Source organism: Cyprinus carpio, chromosome B13 (genome assembly GCF_018340385.1).
Source record: "Cyprinus carpio isolate SPL01 chromosome B13, ASM1834038v1, whole genome shotgun sequence".
Classification (NCBI taxonomy): domain Eukaryota; kingdom Metazoa; phylum Chordata; class Actinopteri; order Cypriniformes; family Cyprinidae; genus Cyprinus; species Cyprinus carpio.
The window spans coordinates 29,130,073-29,148,219 of record NC_056609.1 but is presented as its reverse complement, the minus strand read 5'-3'; the positions used below and the strand labels follow the sequence as shown (position 1 = coordinate 29,148,219).

The 18,147-nt window shown below is 32.5% G+C and overlaps 1 protein-coding gene across 1 annotated transcript in view; it reads left to right on the top strand.

The window, feature by feature from the left end:
- Window positions 1-18,147, top strand: part of disc1 (DISC1 scaffold protein) — a 50,936-nt gene that overhangs the window by 23,867 nt on the left and 8,922 nt on the right. The window contains exons 11-13 of the mRNA XM_042737569.1: window positions 5,938-5,998; window positions 11,300-11,540; window positions 15,709-15,753. Coding sequence (XP_042593503.1) covers window positions 5,938-5,998; window positions 11,300-11,540; window positions 15,709-15,753 — 347 coding nt within the window. The remainder of the gene's footprint in view (window positions 1-5,937; window positions 5,999-11,299; window positions 11,541-15,708; window positions 15,754-18,147) is intronic.

Sequence of the window (18,147 nt, the reverse complement as noted above, 5' to 3'; positions counted from 1 at the left end):
TTTCTGTCAGTTTAAGTGCCGTCGATCAGTGTTGCCAGATATTGCTATTAAAACAAACAAAAGCCGAAAAACAAATACAAATAAACAAATTATTTCAAATATTTTGCAATTAAGATAAGATAAAGATATCGCTAACCCTAAACTGCAACATCTTACTTTATTAACTTTCTAAAGTGTCAAATTAAGTGGAAAAGACAAGTCCAAAATTGCTTATAATAGCTGGATCTGGCATCCACTCGCAGCTCTCTCAAGCCTCATTCACTCCGCCAGTGTCTCGCAGTCATTATTTTCATACCACGGATGCTAAACATTTTTGCAAACTGTCTAAACTGAATTTTCAAATCATGCAGACATTCATACAGTGTATGTATTCATAATCGACCCATTGTGGTGTGCGAGAAGGCGGGATCTACAGAGAACGGACAAAGCAATGCAAATAAACAGACATACAATGTGTGAGCACTGTAGCTTAAACAAAGCAAATTTTAGCCAATTAAGAAATTCTCCCGGCAATGTGTCAGTGATTGGCATTGTACAGTAGCATCTGTAAAGACCGCTGAAGGTTTGAGTTGACAGGACTCGCTGTTTCAGACGAGACTCATGCGATACTGTTTACATCCATTAATGCTGTAGAGCTCCTGCTTTAATCAGAGACCTCTATCCCTGGGAACAAATGAAGGTGCCTCGTTGTTAGGTGAAGTGTTTTGTCCATAGGAGGAGATATAATTAGAGGAGCGGTGAATGTGAGCAGGTGACGGAGGCTTTCAGAAATGAGGCTTTGTGTGTTTGCTGTGCTATATCTCAGGGTCTCTGCAAAGATTCACTTAACAAAATAAACTCTAATGCGTCTCTTTTTTTTTTGTTCGCTGGATTGAAAGAGACAGACCTTTTATTTCTTATTGACGAGACTCGGATTGTGTTGGACGACCATTTGCTGTGTGCTGCTGCCCTCCTTTATTTTGGGATGCAAAGCAGTGTTATTTTAATATCATTGATATAATTTTATAGTTTTTATAAATATATTGGTTATATAATCATGTATAATATCAGTTTTTATTGATATTTTTGCATTTTCATTTTAATGTAAAGCTTTTGGTAAATTTATTTGTTTTTGTGAATTTCTTTTTTTATGTCTATATATTTTTATTAATGTTTTGAATTAGTTTTGTTTTACTTTCATTAAATTTAAGTTTAAGTTTTAGTAATTTTTGTGTTTTTGTAGTTAAGTTAGTATTTTAAATTCTATCGTTTTTATTAATATTTTGAATTGGTATTCATTTTTTTTTTGTTTTCCCCCATTTCTATAATTATTTAAAGATGTATGTAATTTTTAAACATCTGTATAGGTTTTTTTTTTTCAGTTTTATAAATTTTTGTAGATAAAATTAAAATTAAAAATCTAAATAAAAAAAAAAAAAAAAATATAAATAAAAAAAAAAAAAAAAAAATTAATATGTAATATAATATAATATAATATAATATAATATAATATAATATATATATAATATAATATATATAATATATATATATATATAATATATATATATATATAATATAAATAAATATATAATAAATATATAATAATATATAATAATATATAATAATAAAATAATAATATATAAATGACGTAAAGCAACACTGATTTCAGCTACTGGCCAAGTTGCAGTTTTTTATACATTTTATTTCAGTTAACATTTGTTTGTTAATTCGAGTAACAGTTTATTAAGGTTTAAGCTTTAGTTAATGATAACCCTGACGTAAAGCATCACTACTATATTGTCCTTGAAAATCCCTCAAAAGGTCATGCAGTGACCTTTTTGCCACTAGCTTAGCATATTGCTTTAAATTCAAAGCTCAATATTGTCAAACAGCACATCTGTTTATGCTCACAGTTAGTGCTCGGGAGGTCAAGTTTGGATGCTCCTTGTAACCACGGCAACAGTCTGTGCGTCTATAAGTGCTGACTACGATGCTTTTGTGCGTCTCTCTCTGTGCTCTTGTGCTGAAACTCAGAAACTCCGACAGAGGCCTATTAATCACAGCCGTCTCTTCTGACTCAATTAAAACGACAGGCTATTCCTCTTATTGCACCAGCATTTCATGCCCACGCATCTGCATCTGCACCGAAACACATGGCTGCAGGTGTAGCGTCTGCTTTTGAGGCCTGTTAGTGCTGTAAAAGAGGCTTTGTGTTCTTTTGTGCACGACAAATAATTACCAGCTTTCTCTGAATAAATGCATGCGCTTTTTGCCATCATTAGCTCATGAGCGTCCTTCAGATGCATTAGCAGGATGTTTGTTTGTGTTCACACCACACCGCATGATAGTTGATTCTCAAGTTGTCAAAAAGGTGCTAATTAATGAAATAATTTCACATTTCGTCGCATCTGAGCTTACCTTATTAATGAGGCAAGACGATCAGCTCCAGAAAACAAGAAAAAGACATGCTTTTGACAAGCTTTCTGTTGTTTTAATACCTCCAGGTGATATTATGCATGCTTTAGTCACTTTTTATTGACAATTATAATGATCAGAATAGTATACTACCATACTACTCATACTATTTCTGCTGTATTCATACTGTATACAGTATGCAAATGTTGTTTGCATGGGATATTTTTTTTTTGCAAAAATGTGTAATATACAACAACAAAGAACACTTTACTACTGTATGTTGTATTTCATGTTAACTCGTTTGATCAAAGTCCTTTTAAGTCCTTAATTCAGTTTGATCAAATTTTAGGTCATTAATGGTTATAATTATCTTAAATGGTATAGCAAAAGTCGTAAAGACAGCCTGATTTGATTATTAAACTTAAATGTTAATAAACTACATAAATATAATCTATACTTGCATATGGTTTACTTTTGATGAATTATGATAGTGTTTATTGATTTATATTGTAATATGTTATAGATGTTTGAAAGAGCGTGTATTGTTCCCTCATCTTTTTAAACGAGCAGCTAGAAGTAGTAAAGCATAAGCATTTCAAAATAAGAGTCCTATAGTATTTCATACAAGAAGCAAATTATAAAATCATTATACACATTAAAATTAAACATTTACAAAAATACTGTATACAGCATTTAATTAATCTGTTACAAGAAGGAAATCATAAAAAAAAATTAACTTTCAGGTTAACATATTGTTTGACATATTTACATATTGTTATTATTTAACACTTTTAGTGTAGCACATATAGATTTTACTAGTATACATAATAGTATAGTATTTTACTAGTATAGTCACAATAATCTTTTTATCGCCTTACTTTAAATACTTTATTGTCATATTAGCTATATGTATTGATTTATTAGTGCATAAACCAACTTCAGTAGAGATGTATAAATTGAATAAAACCTGTCTTGAGTATTTTACACTTGCAGTTATGTGTGCCTTTTTAATTGCATAAAATAATGATGAATAATTTATTTTGAGATTTCATGGGTTCGTTCCCATATATATATATATATATATATATAATATTGTTTTATTGTATTTTTATTATATATATATATATATATATATATATATATATATATATATATATATATATATATATATATATATGTTCTATTGTATTTTTAAATTTATTTTTATTTTTTAATTTAAAATAAAATTATAGTAGCATTTTACTGGTACAAAAATGTATTTATGCAGGTCTTTGTGTTTAAAATGCTTTTCTTTTGTTTTTCCATTTAACATGGATTTGAACTTGCAGCTTCCATATAAGCACCGCGGCTGATGCATGTGCACAGACTGCTAGGCTGTGACTCCAACAGAGTTATATTTGCATTCTCACACTATTTCCACTCTCTGATGGTTAAGAGATTGCTGCATGATCTACTGTCCAAAAAAACCCCATGCATGCAGCAATTCTTCACTAAGTGCTACTATCACCATCTGCTGCTGAAGAAACTTTCATCTCTGCAGTATGTTGTGAACAGCATCTCACACCATAAAGACATTGACTCGCTCATCTGTGGTTTGCTGGGTGAAGCTTATGGACCAGCACATTTCAGTGACTGAATCTGAGTTCAGGTCTGTCATGAGATCAGGTTCAGACTGAATCAGGGCTGAAATAGACAGATTTTCTCTCTGTGTGGATTGTAAGGTCTGTGTGTGAGGTGATGGGGATGGAATTGGATTAGGAAGAGATTACAGTTTGAGAATGAAACTGTCAGGCTGTGAAAAAGTTTTTGCCCCCTTCCGTTTTTTTTTTTTTTTTTTTTTTTTGCATAGTTGTCACGCTTAAAAGATTCAGATCAGTAAATGCAAAATGCAGTTTTTAAATGATGATTTCAAAAAAGCTTCAATGAAAAATTAATTTCCCCAAAAACTTAAATCAACAAAAACATTTAATAAACCCAATATAAAATAAACCAGACACAAAACCACACTAACAACACCCAGACCTATAAAAGCCAAAAAATCACAACCAAGAAATCACTTAAACAGAAGCTGTCTGACAAAGTGAAGCATGCTTAAAGAGCAGCACATCATGCTGCAATCTAAAGAAATTCAAGAACAGATGAGGAACAAAATAGTTGACATGTATCCATCTGGAAAGGGTTACAAAGCTATTTCTAAGACTTTGGGACAAATGGAGAAAACTTGGAACAGTGGTGAACCTTCCCAGGAGTTGCCGGCCGACCAAAATTACTCTAAGAGCGCAATGACAGGAGGTCATAAAAGAACCCAGAACAACATCCGAAGAACTGCAGGCTTCACCTGCCTCAATTAAGATAAGTGTTCATGATTCAACAATAAGAAAGAGACTGGGCAAAAAGGACATCCATGGGAGAGTTCCAAGACAAAATCCATTTCTGACCAAAAAGAGCACAAAGGCTCATCTCACAGTTGCCAAAAAATATCGTGATTAACACCAAGAATTTTGGGCAAATATTCTGTGGACTGATGAGACAAAAGTTTACATCTGGTGTAAAACCAACACAGCATTTCATAAAAAGAACAAGATCAATCGCGCTTGCGTTATGCATCGGACGACTTCCATAATTGATGGAGCCATGAATTCTGCACTCGATCAGAAAATCCTGAAGGAGAATGTCCAGCCGTCAGTTTGTGACCTCAAGATCAATCGCGCTTGCGTTATGCATCAGGACAGTGTCCCACGCACCAGCAAGTCCATCTCTGAATGGCTCAAGAAAAACAAAAGTAAGGTTTTGTAGTGGCCAAGACAAAGTCTGAAGTTAAATCCGATTGAGATGCTGTGGGATGACCTTAAACAGTCCATTCATGCTTGAAAACCCTCCAATGTGGCTGAATTAAAACAATTCTGTAAAGAAGAGTGGGCCAGAATTCCTCCACAGTGATGAGAAAGACTCATTGCCAGTTATCACAAACACTTGATTGCAGTTCTCGCTGCAAAGTGTGGCACAACCAGTTATTCACGTAGGGCCAGGCAGATTTGGACAACTTTTTCCCCTTAATAAATGAAATCATTATTTCAAAACTGCATGTTGTATTTACTCGGGTTAATATTTTATTCAAAACTGCAAAAATAAAAAAACGGGATGAGGGCAAAAACTTTTTCACAGCACTGTATATTTACACAAACACTCACACACACATCCTTCCAAAAAATTTGTAATAGTTAAATAATTAAAAGGTAATAGTGATAATATAATTAAATAAATAAAAAATATGATCTAAATAGAAATCTAGGCAATATTATGTGTGTGTGTGTGTGTGTTTGTCTTGCTTTTTATATTTAAATAAAATGTTGCAATATTGAGAATCGTTAAAAATACTGTGTTTTACAAAGGCAATAAAACAATATTTTAATATTTAAAGTTTTAATTGTTCATGAAACTTGATCTGGACATGTTTTCATGAGTTTCATCCAGCCTGGACATGAATATGTATGATATGCCAGCATCTCTCTCTGATGTACATCATGTTTTTCTCCTCAACAGAGCGCAGTTTAAAGGAAAACACTCTGAAGTATATTGAGCTTCTGGAGGACAGACTTCACAGGTAATGGATATTTCTCATCTCTCTCTCACACAAACAGCCCCTCGTCTCGTCCCTTGGGTTATTTTTCTTTATTTAAGCAGTTCACACTGTCTGGCCTTGTTTCGGTTCTATCTCTCTGGATGCTTCAGCGTATTAAATCATTCAGGTCTGCGCTGACTGCATCAGTCTCTTTCTGATGAGCTCGTCTTCATCTGTCCAGCTGACATCTCAAAATGAACCAAATGAAGATGAATAAATGGAGATGTGGACTGCTACTTTAATAAACTGTCTCACTAGAAAAGTATATTTGTTTTGAGCACTCTTGGCTCATTTCTGCTGTGTTTAATGATTTTTGGAGCCACTTGCAGCTTATTCTAGACAAAAATCAACCACTTGACGTGACCAATCATTTTCATTAATAATATATACAGCCAAAATGATTAGAACACTAGTATTTTCAGCAGCTAAAAATGGTTTTAAGTCAGTTATTTCTATCTTTTGCTGTAGTATGTCAGTAGGAAATATCAGTTTGCATTTCCAAACATTAATTTTGCCATTAATTGTAATAATCCAGTGAGATTTCTGTCTCCAGCAAAGCTCCCTGAAAAACTATTGTGCACCGAGGGCAAAAGCTGCTTTAAATGCAAAGCATGCTCACACCAAATGTTGATTTCATTTAGTTAATAGAAGTTAATTGATAAAGAAAATCTATTTATGGCATTATTTTGACAGCATCCTCATTTTACAGCATTTTCATATATATAAAAACTAAATTTTGCATACGTTTTAATTCATTATTAATAATTTAAGGACATTATCTGTCTTTTAATTTTGTTTGAGAAACAATTTTGTTATGGGTCTTCAATTGATGTCCAGTGTAAAATGGGTCCTGAAGCAAGCACTGGTTTAATTAATGCGATAATGGGAGCACAATCCCGCCCTGTTATTTCTGACCTTGTGATATTGAGTCCACATGATGGGAGGACCAGAAGCTGTAAATTTCATGCATAGTAATGGAGATGAAAGGTTAAGCAAGTGCCAGACTTTCCTTCGCCGTGAAATCCAGCTGCAAATCTCCACAAGTGCTGTTGTTTTATTAAGCATCTCTCTCGACATAAATACAAGACAAATTGGTATTACTGAATGAGTTATTAGTTGCCGTACTCAACCGTAGAAATGTAGCATTCATTACATTTCAATAAAACACTATGGGCGGCCATCTGGAGGGAAGCGTGGCATATGGTTTACCGTTCGCTCCTTTGCAAAAGCACATGCTCGGATGCCAGAAGCGCTGTCTGTTGCCAAGGTGATTACTGTACAGGGTTTCAGAGGAGGGGCCGCGGCGCGGGACTCTCTCCGGAAACCCTCGCTTCTCACTTTCCTTCAATTTTATTTTAGCCGGAGTGATTGTTCTCCTTGTTACTCACCATGGAAACCTGCCTGCGATGACTCTGAAAGCAGGCAGGCATTAGCCGGCGGTGGCACTCAACCCCGCCATGGGTTCTTTTGTTAGCCGCGCTCAAATAAATGGACTCTCCCTTTTTTATTTTTCCGCAAATGGGAATATTAGAGGAATAGTTCGGCCAAAAATTGAAATATTCCATTCGCTCACTCTCATGACTTACTTTCTTGTTTCAAAATGACCAGACTTCTTTGTTCCAAAATGGCCAGACTGCTTGTTTTCAAACAGTGAGAGGAAATGAGGAAGTACCTTTTTGTCATTTTATAGCAACTTGTCACTATATGCATGAAAAAAGTAGTGTTGTCTAACGATGTCAAAACGACCTTGTCAACGATTAATGCCATCCAAAATGTTTTTATATATATACATGTTTTTTAAGTATATATATTAATTATATATAAATAAACACACACACATAAAGTATTTATAAAATATATAAATTTATAAAATATCAACAAACAAATAATATATAATATATAAAAAAATAAATATATAATTTTATAACATTCATATTAATTAAATGCTTGCATGTATTTGTATAATATATATTTAATATATATAACCATAACAACATATATTATGTAAACAAATGCTTTTAATTTGGATGCGATTAATCACATAAAAAGTAATGTGAACATTCTTCTAAATGGATTTTTGTGGTCGACGGGAAAAGTTAAAAATGTTCATTCTTATTAATATTAAAAAATTAGGCAGAGTGGACAGAATATATAAAAGTTAAAAGTTTGGAATAATTTTAAAAAAAAGTTTTTATACTCTGCAAGGCTGCATTTATTTGGTCATAAATACAGTAAATACAGTAATATTTTGAAAAATTATTGTCATTTAAAATAACAATTTTCTATTTGAATATTTTGTAAAATGTAATTCTTCCCTGCGATCAAAGTTGAATTTTCAGCATCATTACTCCAGTCATCAGTGTCACATGATCCTTCAGAAATCATTCCGTAAAGACATGTATAATGTTACAAAAAAAATTTATATTTCAAATAAATGCTGTTTTTTACTTTCTACTACAAAATGTATCAGTTTCACAAAAATATAAAGCAGCACAACTGTTTTCAACATTGATAATAATCAGAAATGTTTCTTGAGCAGCAAATCATCATATTAGAATGATTTCTGAAGATCATGTGACACTGAAGACTGGAGTAATGATGCTGAAAACACAGCTTTGATCACGTGAATAAATTACATTTTACAATATATTAAAGTAGAAAACTGTTATTTTAAACTTAAAAAATATTTCACAGTATTACTGTTTTTACTGTGTTTTTTGATCAAATAAATGCTGTTTTGAACACCAGCACCACAGTCACACCCGTATCTCACACTCATGGCCATTAAAAAGCAACAGCTGTGGGATTTGAGGGGGTAAAATCAGGTTATCTGTCTCATTTTAGCACTGACTGTCCCTGTCACCCCACCATCAGGGGATTCCTTTGTTTGTGTACATGTAGACGTTGAGCTAATTGACTGGTTTTCCCTACACGCAGGTTACAAATTCAAAGCACCACGAGCCCTTTTTCCTGCGGGAGGAACCTGTCAATCAGATTACTCCGTCTGATATCAGAAAACACAGAGAGATGATTGTTGCTCTTTTTTTGTGCTGCCATCAATCATTTTCATTTTGTTAAAACATCTATTATAGCCAAAAGTCATCTGGTGATAATCACCAAGGGTTAGCTATACTGAAGATTTGACAAAATAACACTAAAAGTAGCTTACAAAATTTTTTTTTTTTTTACTATATTCACTATTATACCCTGCAGTGATGTTGCAAAAACATTCTAACACGTTAAATTTTACTGGAATCTAACATTTTAGCAACATTCTAATGTCAAATTCTATTGGAATCCAATATTTTAGGAACATTCTAACACATGGAATTCTATTGAAATCCTACATTTTAGCAATATTCTAAAATAGGGAATTCTGTTGGAATACAACATTTTTGCAACATTTTAACGCATAAAACTTTTATTAGAATCCAGCGTTTTAGCAACATTCTAACGTGTCGAATTCTATTGGAACCCAAAATTTCAGTACCGTTCTAACATGTCAAATTCAATTGAAATCCAGTGTTTTAGCAACATTGTAACATGTTGAATTCTATTGGAATCCAACATTCTAACACATACAACTTTTATTAGAATCCAGCATTTTAGCAACACGTCAAATTGTATTGGAATCCTATATTTTAGCAACATTCTCAAACATTGAATTCTGTTGGAGTCCAACATTTTAGCGACATTCTAACATGTTAAAATTGTATTAGAATCCAGCATTTTAGCAACATTCTAACATTCTGAATGGAATCCAACATTTTAGCACTTTTCTAACATGTCTAATTCTATGAAAATCCAGTGTTTTAGCAACAGTCTAACATGTCAGATTCTATTGCAATCCTACATTTTAGCAACAGTCTGACATGCCATTTCTGTTGGAATACGACCTTTTAGCAACATTCTAATACAACAAATTCTTTTGGAATCCATTATGAGTTATGCAGAGATCCTTAATGCACCTTTTTTTTCACCATCTCAGCTCTTCATGATGCAATGATGAAAGCAAACACAAACATGTAAATGAATCTCTGTGGGTTTGTGAGGCAGCCGAATGAAGCCACCAGGAGGAGCAAAGCGGGGTTTCTTGGGAGGGTACAGCATTGTCTGTTTTCGAAGCTGTCTCTAGAGACACAGGTGTGAAGATCGTAATTATCATCCTCTCTGTGCGCTCTCACAGTTTCATGGACTGTAGGAAACAGCAGGGAGCTTTAGTGTCTCTATATAATAACATATATAAAGTTGAGGCCAAAAGAGTCCAACCCAGTCTGTTGTGGTTCCTCCTCCAGTGTAAGTCTATGAGGATTTTATTTAGTCTGCCAGGTACATCTGACTGTAGCGAACACCGCTGATTTAGCTGGATACCTTCCAGCATTGAAAGAGCTGAAATGTCCTGAAACGTGATGGTTCACACCTATGTTTTGTGCTGTGATTGAATAGTAGCTCATGAAACAGTTTTTTTCTAATCTACTGCATAGACATTTGAGGTCTGTAGGATTTTTTTAATGGTTTTGAGAGAAGTTTCTTCTGCTCACAACGGTTGCATTTATTTGATCAAACATGCAGTAAATATTGTGGAATATTATTACAATTTAAAATAACTGTTTTCTATGTTAATACATGTTAAAATATAATTCATTTCTGTGTTGAAATCTGAATTTTCAGCATCATTACTCCAGTCTTCAATGTCACATGATATTTCAGAAATCACTCTAATATGCTGCTCAAGAAACATTTCTGATTATTATCAATGTTGAAAACAGTTGTGCTGCTTCATATTTTTGTGGAAACTGTGATGCATTTTATTTTTGGGGATTCTTTGATTAATAGAATGTTCAAAAGAATAAAAGTATTATTTAATTTAGTTATTATTATTTTTTTTTTTTTTTTTACTTTTGAATGGTAATTTACATCTAAAATTAAAGAAACTAACATTATGGTTGTTAAAATGTACTTTTATGCTCTTTTTGGATAGAAATCCTCAGGCAAAGTAGAAATGTCTAGTTTCATGAATAAATGTGCTTTTCATTGATGCAAGTTCAGTCAAATTTTTTCATACAATGCACAAACTAATGGAAAGACTCCATTAGTGTGATATATCAGGTTTGACAGTAGTTCAGATCACTCAAGGTACTGTATCATTTCCTCTATAATGGAGATTTGTCCATAAACTCACCCCAAAAATATTAGTGCACTTAAGGTTTAAGTGTCTGGATGTCATTGCATTTAATTGCAAATCATCAAAGCAAGTGTTATTAATTGTATTTCTCTCACTAGCTGTGGAAGTCCAGCACTGGAGCACATTTGGGAGGCTGATTTGGAGGCTTGTCATCTCCTCCTGAAAGGCCTCGATCAGCGAACCTCCAGCATCTCAGAATCGGAGGATCTTCCCTCCATCCCTGGATCGGGTTCAGATGTCCTGCCGTTCACTAAAGAGGAAGTGGACTGTGCCATGTTGACCGCTCTAGGGGGGCACTGGTGTCCCGAGGCTGACCTCCAACACTCAGAATTCACTAAGGTAAAGCCACAACTCATTAAATATCAGCAAAATGGTCTAAAAATGTTTGTCTTTCTAGTCTTTCACTTTAATTTTTTTTTTTTGACTGAATGCATGTAGGCCTCTTGGCAAGCATCGAGTAGAATTAACCCTGTAAAGCCTGAAATGAAATAATAGTTTGAAAAATCTGTTTGAAAATGGAAGTTTATTTAACCTTTAGACAAAAATCTAAAAAGATCTGTTTTTTGTTGAGTATCATAATTAACTCTTTCCCCACCACTGACGAGTTATTTTGTCATTTAGAAGACAACACTTCCACGCTATTGACGAGTTGTTACGGCTTTTCGTGTTTTCACTGTTATACACTTGGGGGCGCTATTACACATCCTTTGAACAAGTACAAAACATCCCGAACAAAAACACACGTGAACACGACTGAAAAACTAACAATCTCTTATGTAAACAGATGCATATGATAAATAATGCGATCATCAGCAATAGACAGCATATAAATGAAAACTGCATGATGTTACAGAGTAAACTGTTGATCCAGGAAGTGGTATATGTCTGTGCAAGCTCTGGAGGTGTTGATGGAAGCGATTTACTGGATTTATGCTTTGATAATCGTACTGCATATTATCAAAATGTAGTTTTTGATAAAAATTTGATTTTCTCACCTTTTTGCTCAATTATAATTTTTTTTGGAAACCTACCTATATTCAAGTGTTGATAAAAAAAAGAATGCTTTAAGCTAGAATAAAACTTTTTTTTGTTTAAAAGTAGAGGCTTTGATATTTATTTTGGTGTATTGCATATTCAGATAGTCATACAGCAAAATATATTGTACGCCATCATATTTTAGTTGTAAATCATCAAAATCGCTGGTGGTGAGCCATCATGGCGGGGAGTGCTGGCGGGGAGTTAAATAAAACACACCATTATTTCACATATCATATGACATGATATAGTGAGAATATGAAGGAAAAAACAACTCAACATACAAATACATAAACTGTAGAAAAAAAAATACAAAAACAAATTAAAACATAATTGGATCCAGACTGAAGCTTGTGTAAATCCTGTGGCAGAAACAGAGAAATGGCAGAAAGAATCAGAGAAACAAATAGAGGACATAACTAATTGTAGCTGCTGTTCCAACCAAGCAAATATGATAGTTCAACCCAAGCTAAAGAATAATAATGTGCATTTGATCAGATATATGGCATCTGCAGTCCAAGATTATGAGATGTATAAACAGAGAAAGTGTGTCTGAACCCCGAACATTATCAGGAAGGCTATTCCAGAGTTTGGGAGCCAAATGCGAAAAAGCTCTACCTCCTTTAGTCGACTTTGCTATCCTAGGTACTACCAAAAGTGCAGCGTTTTGTGACCTTAGGGAGCGTGATGGATTGTAGCGTGGTAGAAGACCAGTTAGGTACGCAGGAGCTAAGCCATTAAGGGCCTTATAAGTAAGTAGTAGATGATACGGAACTTAGGTATCCAGTGCAGAGACTGTAAAATTAGGGGAATATGATCATATTTTCTTGACCTGGTAAGGACTCTAGCCGCTGCATTTTGGACTACCTGTAGCTTGTTTATGAAGATGCAGGACAACCACCTAGCAGTGCATTACAATAGTCCAGTCTAGAGGTCATGAATGCATGAACTAGCTTTTCTGCATCAGAAACAGGTAACCTGTTTCATAGCTGTTCAATGTTTCTAAGATACAACTTGTGCTTTATGAAGCGAAATTCACGAAATGAGAAACTAAAAATAGAAACCCCTTTCCATTTCCATAAAAACCACCCATTTGCTGAATGACTCTAATTTCCACTCTGTTCTCCTCCTTCCTTCGCTGCCCTTCTCGTTCTTAACTTTTTCGAAGTCGTTCTAATATCTTTCAGCTCAGCGGGGCTCTATTGTCTCTAAGTGCATGGCTGTTTTTGTCTTTTGTCTGTTGAAGATCAGCCACTCCTCCTAACGCTCCTCCAGGACTCTGAAGGTGAGGTGACGCTGCGTCTCCCTCTCACTGCTCTTCATCTCTCTGCTTCTCTCACACTGTATCTGTGCGTCTAGCCTACACTACACAGCATATTATTCATGTTATATGTGTATTATCTGTCTAACAAATCTAACTGGACACACTTGCACATAAATATTCATTTAATGTAATTCATATAATAATTCTATATGTAAGTGCAAGTGTGTTCGAATAGCATAAATTATATAAATAAATAAATATCTGCTCTAAACATCTGCTCTGCTCAGCGAGCGGCATTCAGATATTATGTTGCTTCTCTGATTTTACATGCAAGTATTGCCAAAATCACAGCACAGCTATTGTCTTTATCTCATGTGTATTTGATTTTATCAGACGACGGCTTGATTATAAATCAGGATTTTTGTGCAGAGTAACATCTTGGAAGGGACAGCTGTCTTAATGGGTCATGTTTGAGTCACTATTTCATATTTATTCCATTGTCTGACAACAGAAACGGTAAAATATAACAATGAAAAGAGTTTTATTGAGAATTTAGCTGCTTTAAATTACAGTATGCGGGCACAGAGAGGCAAACAAATGTAATAATAAATAATAAATGTACATTTTGCATGTTCAGAAGAAGCGAACTGCCCTGTCCTGCAAATAATGTAAACAGGCTTGTGTGAGTAAATTAATTGCTCAGTGCAAAGAAAGAGAAGTAATGGGATCCTGGTATTTCTGTTTTTTTTTTTTTTCATGTGTCTTATAGACATGAACAAGTTCTCTGAAAAACATCTCTGACTTTTGAAACATGTCTGGTCTTCTTGCTCTATGTTGACTGTGTTTCACTAATAATAAGCGTACATTTGCATAAAGCATCCATATTTGTCCATGCCCATGATGATTAGTGTATTAAAACTTGTATTAATTTAAGGTACATGTGTAATTAAATTGCGATTAATCACAAGTTAAACTACTCATGACAATCATGCAATTAATCGTGATTAGATATTGATTGACAGCCCATATATATTATATATATATATATAAATATATATATATATATATATATATGTTATATATATAAATATAATATAGATATAATGGTTTATTAATAATAATAATAGATATGTATGATAATATTATATAATATTATTATAATTATTTATCAATATTTACTTTAATTTACTCTCTCTCTCTATATATATACATATAAATAGTAAATTACAGTTAGTAATAATAATGATAATAATAATAGATATGTATAATAATAATTATATGAATCTAATAATGATTGAAATATTATTATTATTATTCTATTTGGACATACTTGCATATGTATACATCATAGTAAATTATATTAAATACTAATACAATTGAATACTGAAAATAGTAGTAGTAAATTATAGTTAGTAATGATAAAAATTATGATAATATTAATAAAAATAGCTATGTATTACATTATACTGATAATGTATAGAAATGATGATAATGACAACAATAATAGAAATATTCATTATTATTATTATTAATAATATTTTACTAATAATCATATAATTATAATTGCTGTAATTTACTAATGTATTATATTAATGTTATTTTCTATTTACTGAACTGTATATATTACGGTATTGGGCACACACACTGTGTGTGTGTGTGTGTGTGTGTGTGTGTGTGTATACTTATTTTTGATCCTTTGTTGCCTGCAGCAGCCGTCTCTTTCTTATGAATAAATTGCTTTAGCGATAAAACATTGACTTTTTGACAAGCTAAATATGATTTGAAACCAGGTCAGAGTCTAATAAACGGGGCAGTGGTCTACGCCCAACCAGGGGCACTTTAATATTGCTCCTGCCGACAGGAGATGATAATTAATATTGTGTCATTTAAATCCCAATCTCTGAGACATGAGGCTGTAATCTATTTTCCTGAGGCCGGCTCCCATCAGCTCGAGTTGAACTAATAGATCTGCCACTGAGTGCTAATTATTGTCTGCTTTAGCACACAACTCCTGAATGCAATCATTACCCACACAGATGGGCCGAACCCGTTCAATTATTTTGCTTCTTGTCAGCAGCAATAACGACTAATTACACAACACCCACAATAACATCATTCCGATTACTTTCTAATAAAAAAAAGATGAGGTTTATTGTTTTGTTTTAATCTTCAGCTGAAGTGACTCATTCGTCCTCCTGTGTCTTGCAGAAATTAGAGGAGTTTCTCTTCTGTTTGGAGGACGCGTCTCCTGAGGTGAGTGACGGCCTTCGCTCTGCTGTGTTTACAGGAATCTGATGTTAAAAATGTGGGTTCTTAAAGTTTATCCAGAAATTAAACACTCTCTTCATTTACATTTACATCTGTCCATCATACAATGTCATCATTTGACTTCAGAATGTAACTTTATATGTAGCTTGGGCTTCTTTTATGGTGCATTTGGTCATTTTTTGATTTTGACATCCCCTTTTTTTCACTTTTGTAAGAAAGAAAATTTTATGTATTCAGAATAACATTTATAATATTTTTGTAATAGAAATTAATATAATAATATTAATATTTATAATAATAATATTATTTTATAATAAAAATAAATATTTTTTATAATATTTTTAAATTAAATAATATTTTTTAAATATTTTAATGTGCTTTTTATCTAATTTTTTTATTAATTAAATTTTTTATAATTTTGCTATGTGCTTTTAACATTTTGTTATATTATTATTTGTTTTAATTTTTGATGATGATTAAGTTTTCCCCTTGTTTTACTATTTTGGTTTGCGTTTTAGTTTTAGTTCAATTTTTATTTACCATCTAAAAATCAAACAATCTAACTTAATCTATATTTAAATTAAGAAAAATGTCAATAAATAAAAATATTAATATATATATATATATAATTTTTATTTATTAGTTTTAATTTATTCACTTGGTTATTTTAGTACTATAAATTAAACTAAATGAAAGTGAGATCAATTATCTTGGCAACAGGCTGAATTAAGTTTTTTTTTTTTTTTTATTATGTTATTTAACTTTTTTTATTATCATTATTTCAGATATTTTATGGTTTTAATTTTATTTTATTTAACTATAATATTCCTGAGTCAAAGCAGACCAGTCTCACAATCAGCATTAGAAAGCAACATGCTGGTTGATGGATTTTGCATAATACCTACAGCACTGCATTGTGGGAAATGGAAAAATCGAGCCTGTAATGGGGTTTGCATAAGCAGGGATTTTAATTAAAGCCACTCTGACCTCTTGCTCGATACTTGAACTTCAGCACCTGACAGTGTGAACAATGTTCAATCGATAAACAGCCCATCAATCTATCTGTTCAATGCAGTGTTTGTGTCAGCAGTGCCTCCTCAAAGCCAGACCAGAGTTACGGCAGACAGAAACTATTACAGTCCTTCTGAACCAGCAACCAGAACAACAGACCAAAGATATTGATGAGGGCTTAATTTCAATAGGAAATATCTCACATAGGACAGAATTGTGTTTGTCAGTCCATTGCTATCAGTCTGATACGGTCTGGTTTGCATATGGTTTGACCAGTTGTATAATTAACTTTAATAGATGAGGCAGACCCTGTGTCTGGACCAAGAAAAAGCATTTGTTACAGCAGCAGAGAATGAATAATATAGTCGCTTCCCACAATTTAAGACTTTTTAATGGATCATGTTTTATAGCAGAGTCTTGAATTATCAGATATCATCTGAAATGATTATCAGTTCTTATTCAAAGTCATCTTAAATGCTCTTTATAGACAGCAACTTGACTCACAGTTGATTCCAATGGAGTTTGATGGATTGGTCCACAGTGTTATTTTTGTATTAATTACATCTATTTAGTGCTGTCAAAGATTAATCACGATTAATCACATCCAAAATAAAAGTTTTTGTTTATATAATATTTGGTATGTGTACTGCGTATATTTACTATTTGTAAATATAAATACACACACATGCATGTATATATTTCAGAAAACTTTTTTTTATGTTTATATATTAAATAGACATGTAAATACATGTAAATATTTTCAAAATGTGTGTATTTATAAATGCATAACAAAAATAAACAGAATATATATATATATTATGCAAACAAAAACTTTTATTTTGTATGTGATTAATCACGATTAATCGTTTCAACAGCATTAAATCTATTATCATTTATATTAATATTTTTAATATTTTCATGCAGTATATATTAAGATTTCAATAGAATTTTTATTTATTCATTTTAATTAGTTTCATTTTTAGTAATTTTGTTAGGTGCTTTTAACATTTTTATTTGTTTATAATATATTCTATTTAGGTGTGATTTATTAATATTTCAGTTTTAGTTTTATTTCCGTTAGTTGCCAAGGCAACATATCTAATTTTGTTTAGTTTTTGTTTTACGTCTAATATTTGTATTTTATTTTGTTTTATTTCAGCTTTTTTTTTAACACAATTTTTTTTTTTGCTAAAACTGTTTTAGAACAGTTTTATATTCTCCATTTCTTGAAAATCATGAAAATCTGACTTTTCCAGGTTTTAAGTGCTATAATCAGGTCCCCTGTGTATATACCAACCAAGGAAACGTGAAAAAGATTAACCCAGTAACTTTGTTTTGGTAAGCCTTTTTCTGCAAGTGTCTGAAAAA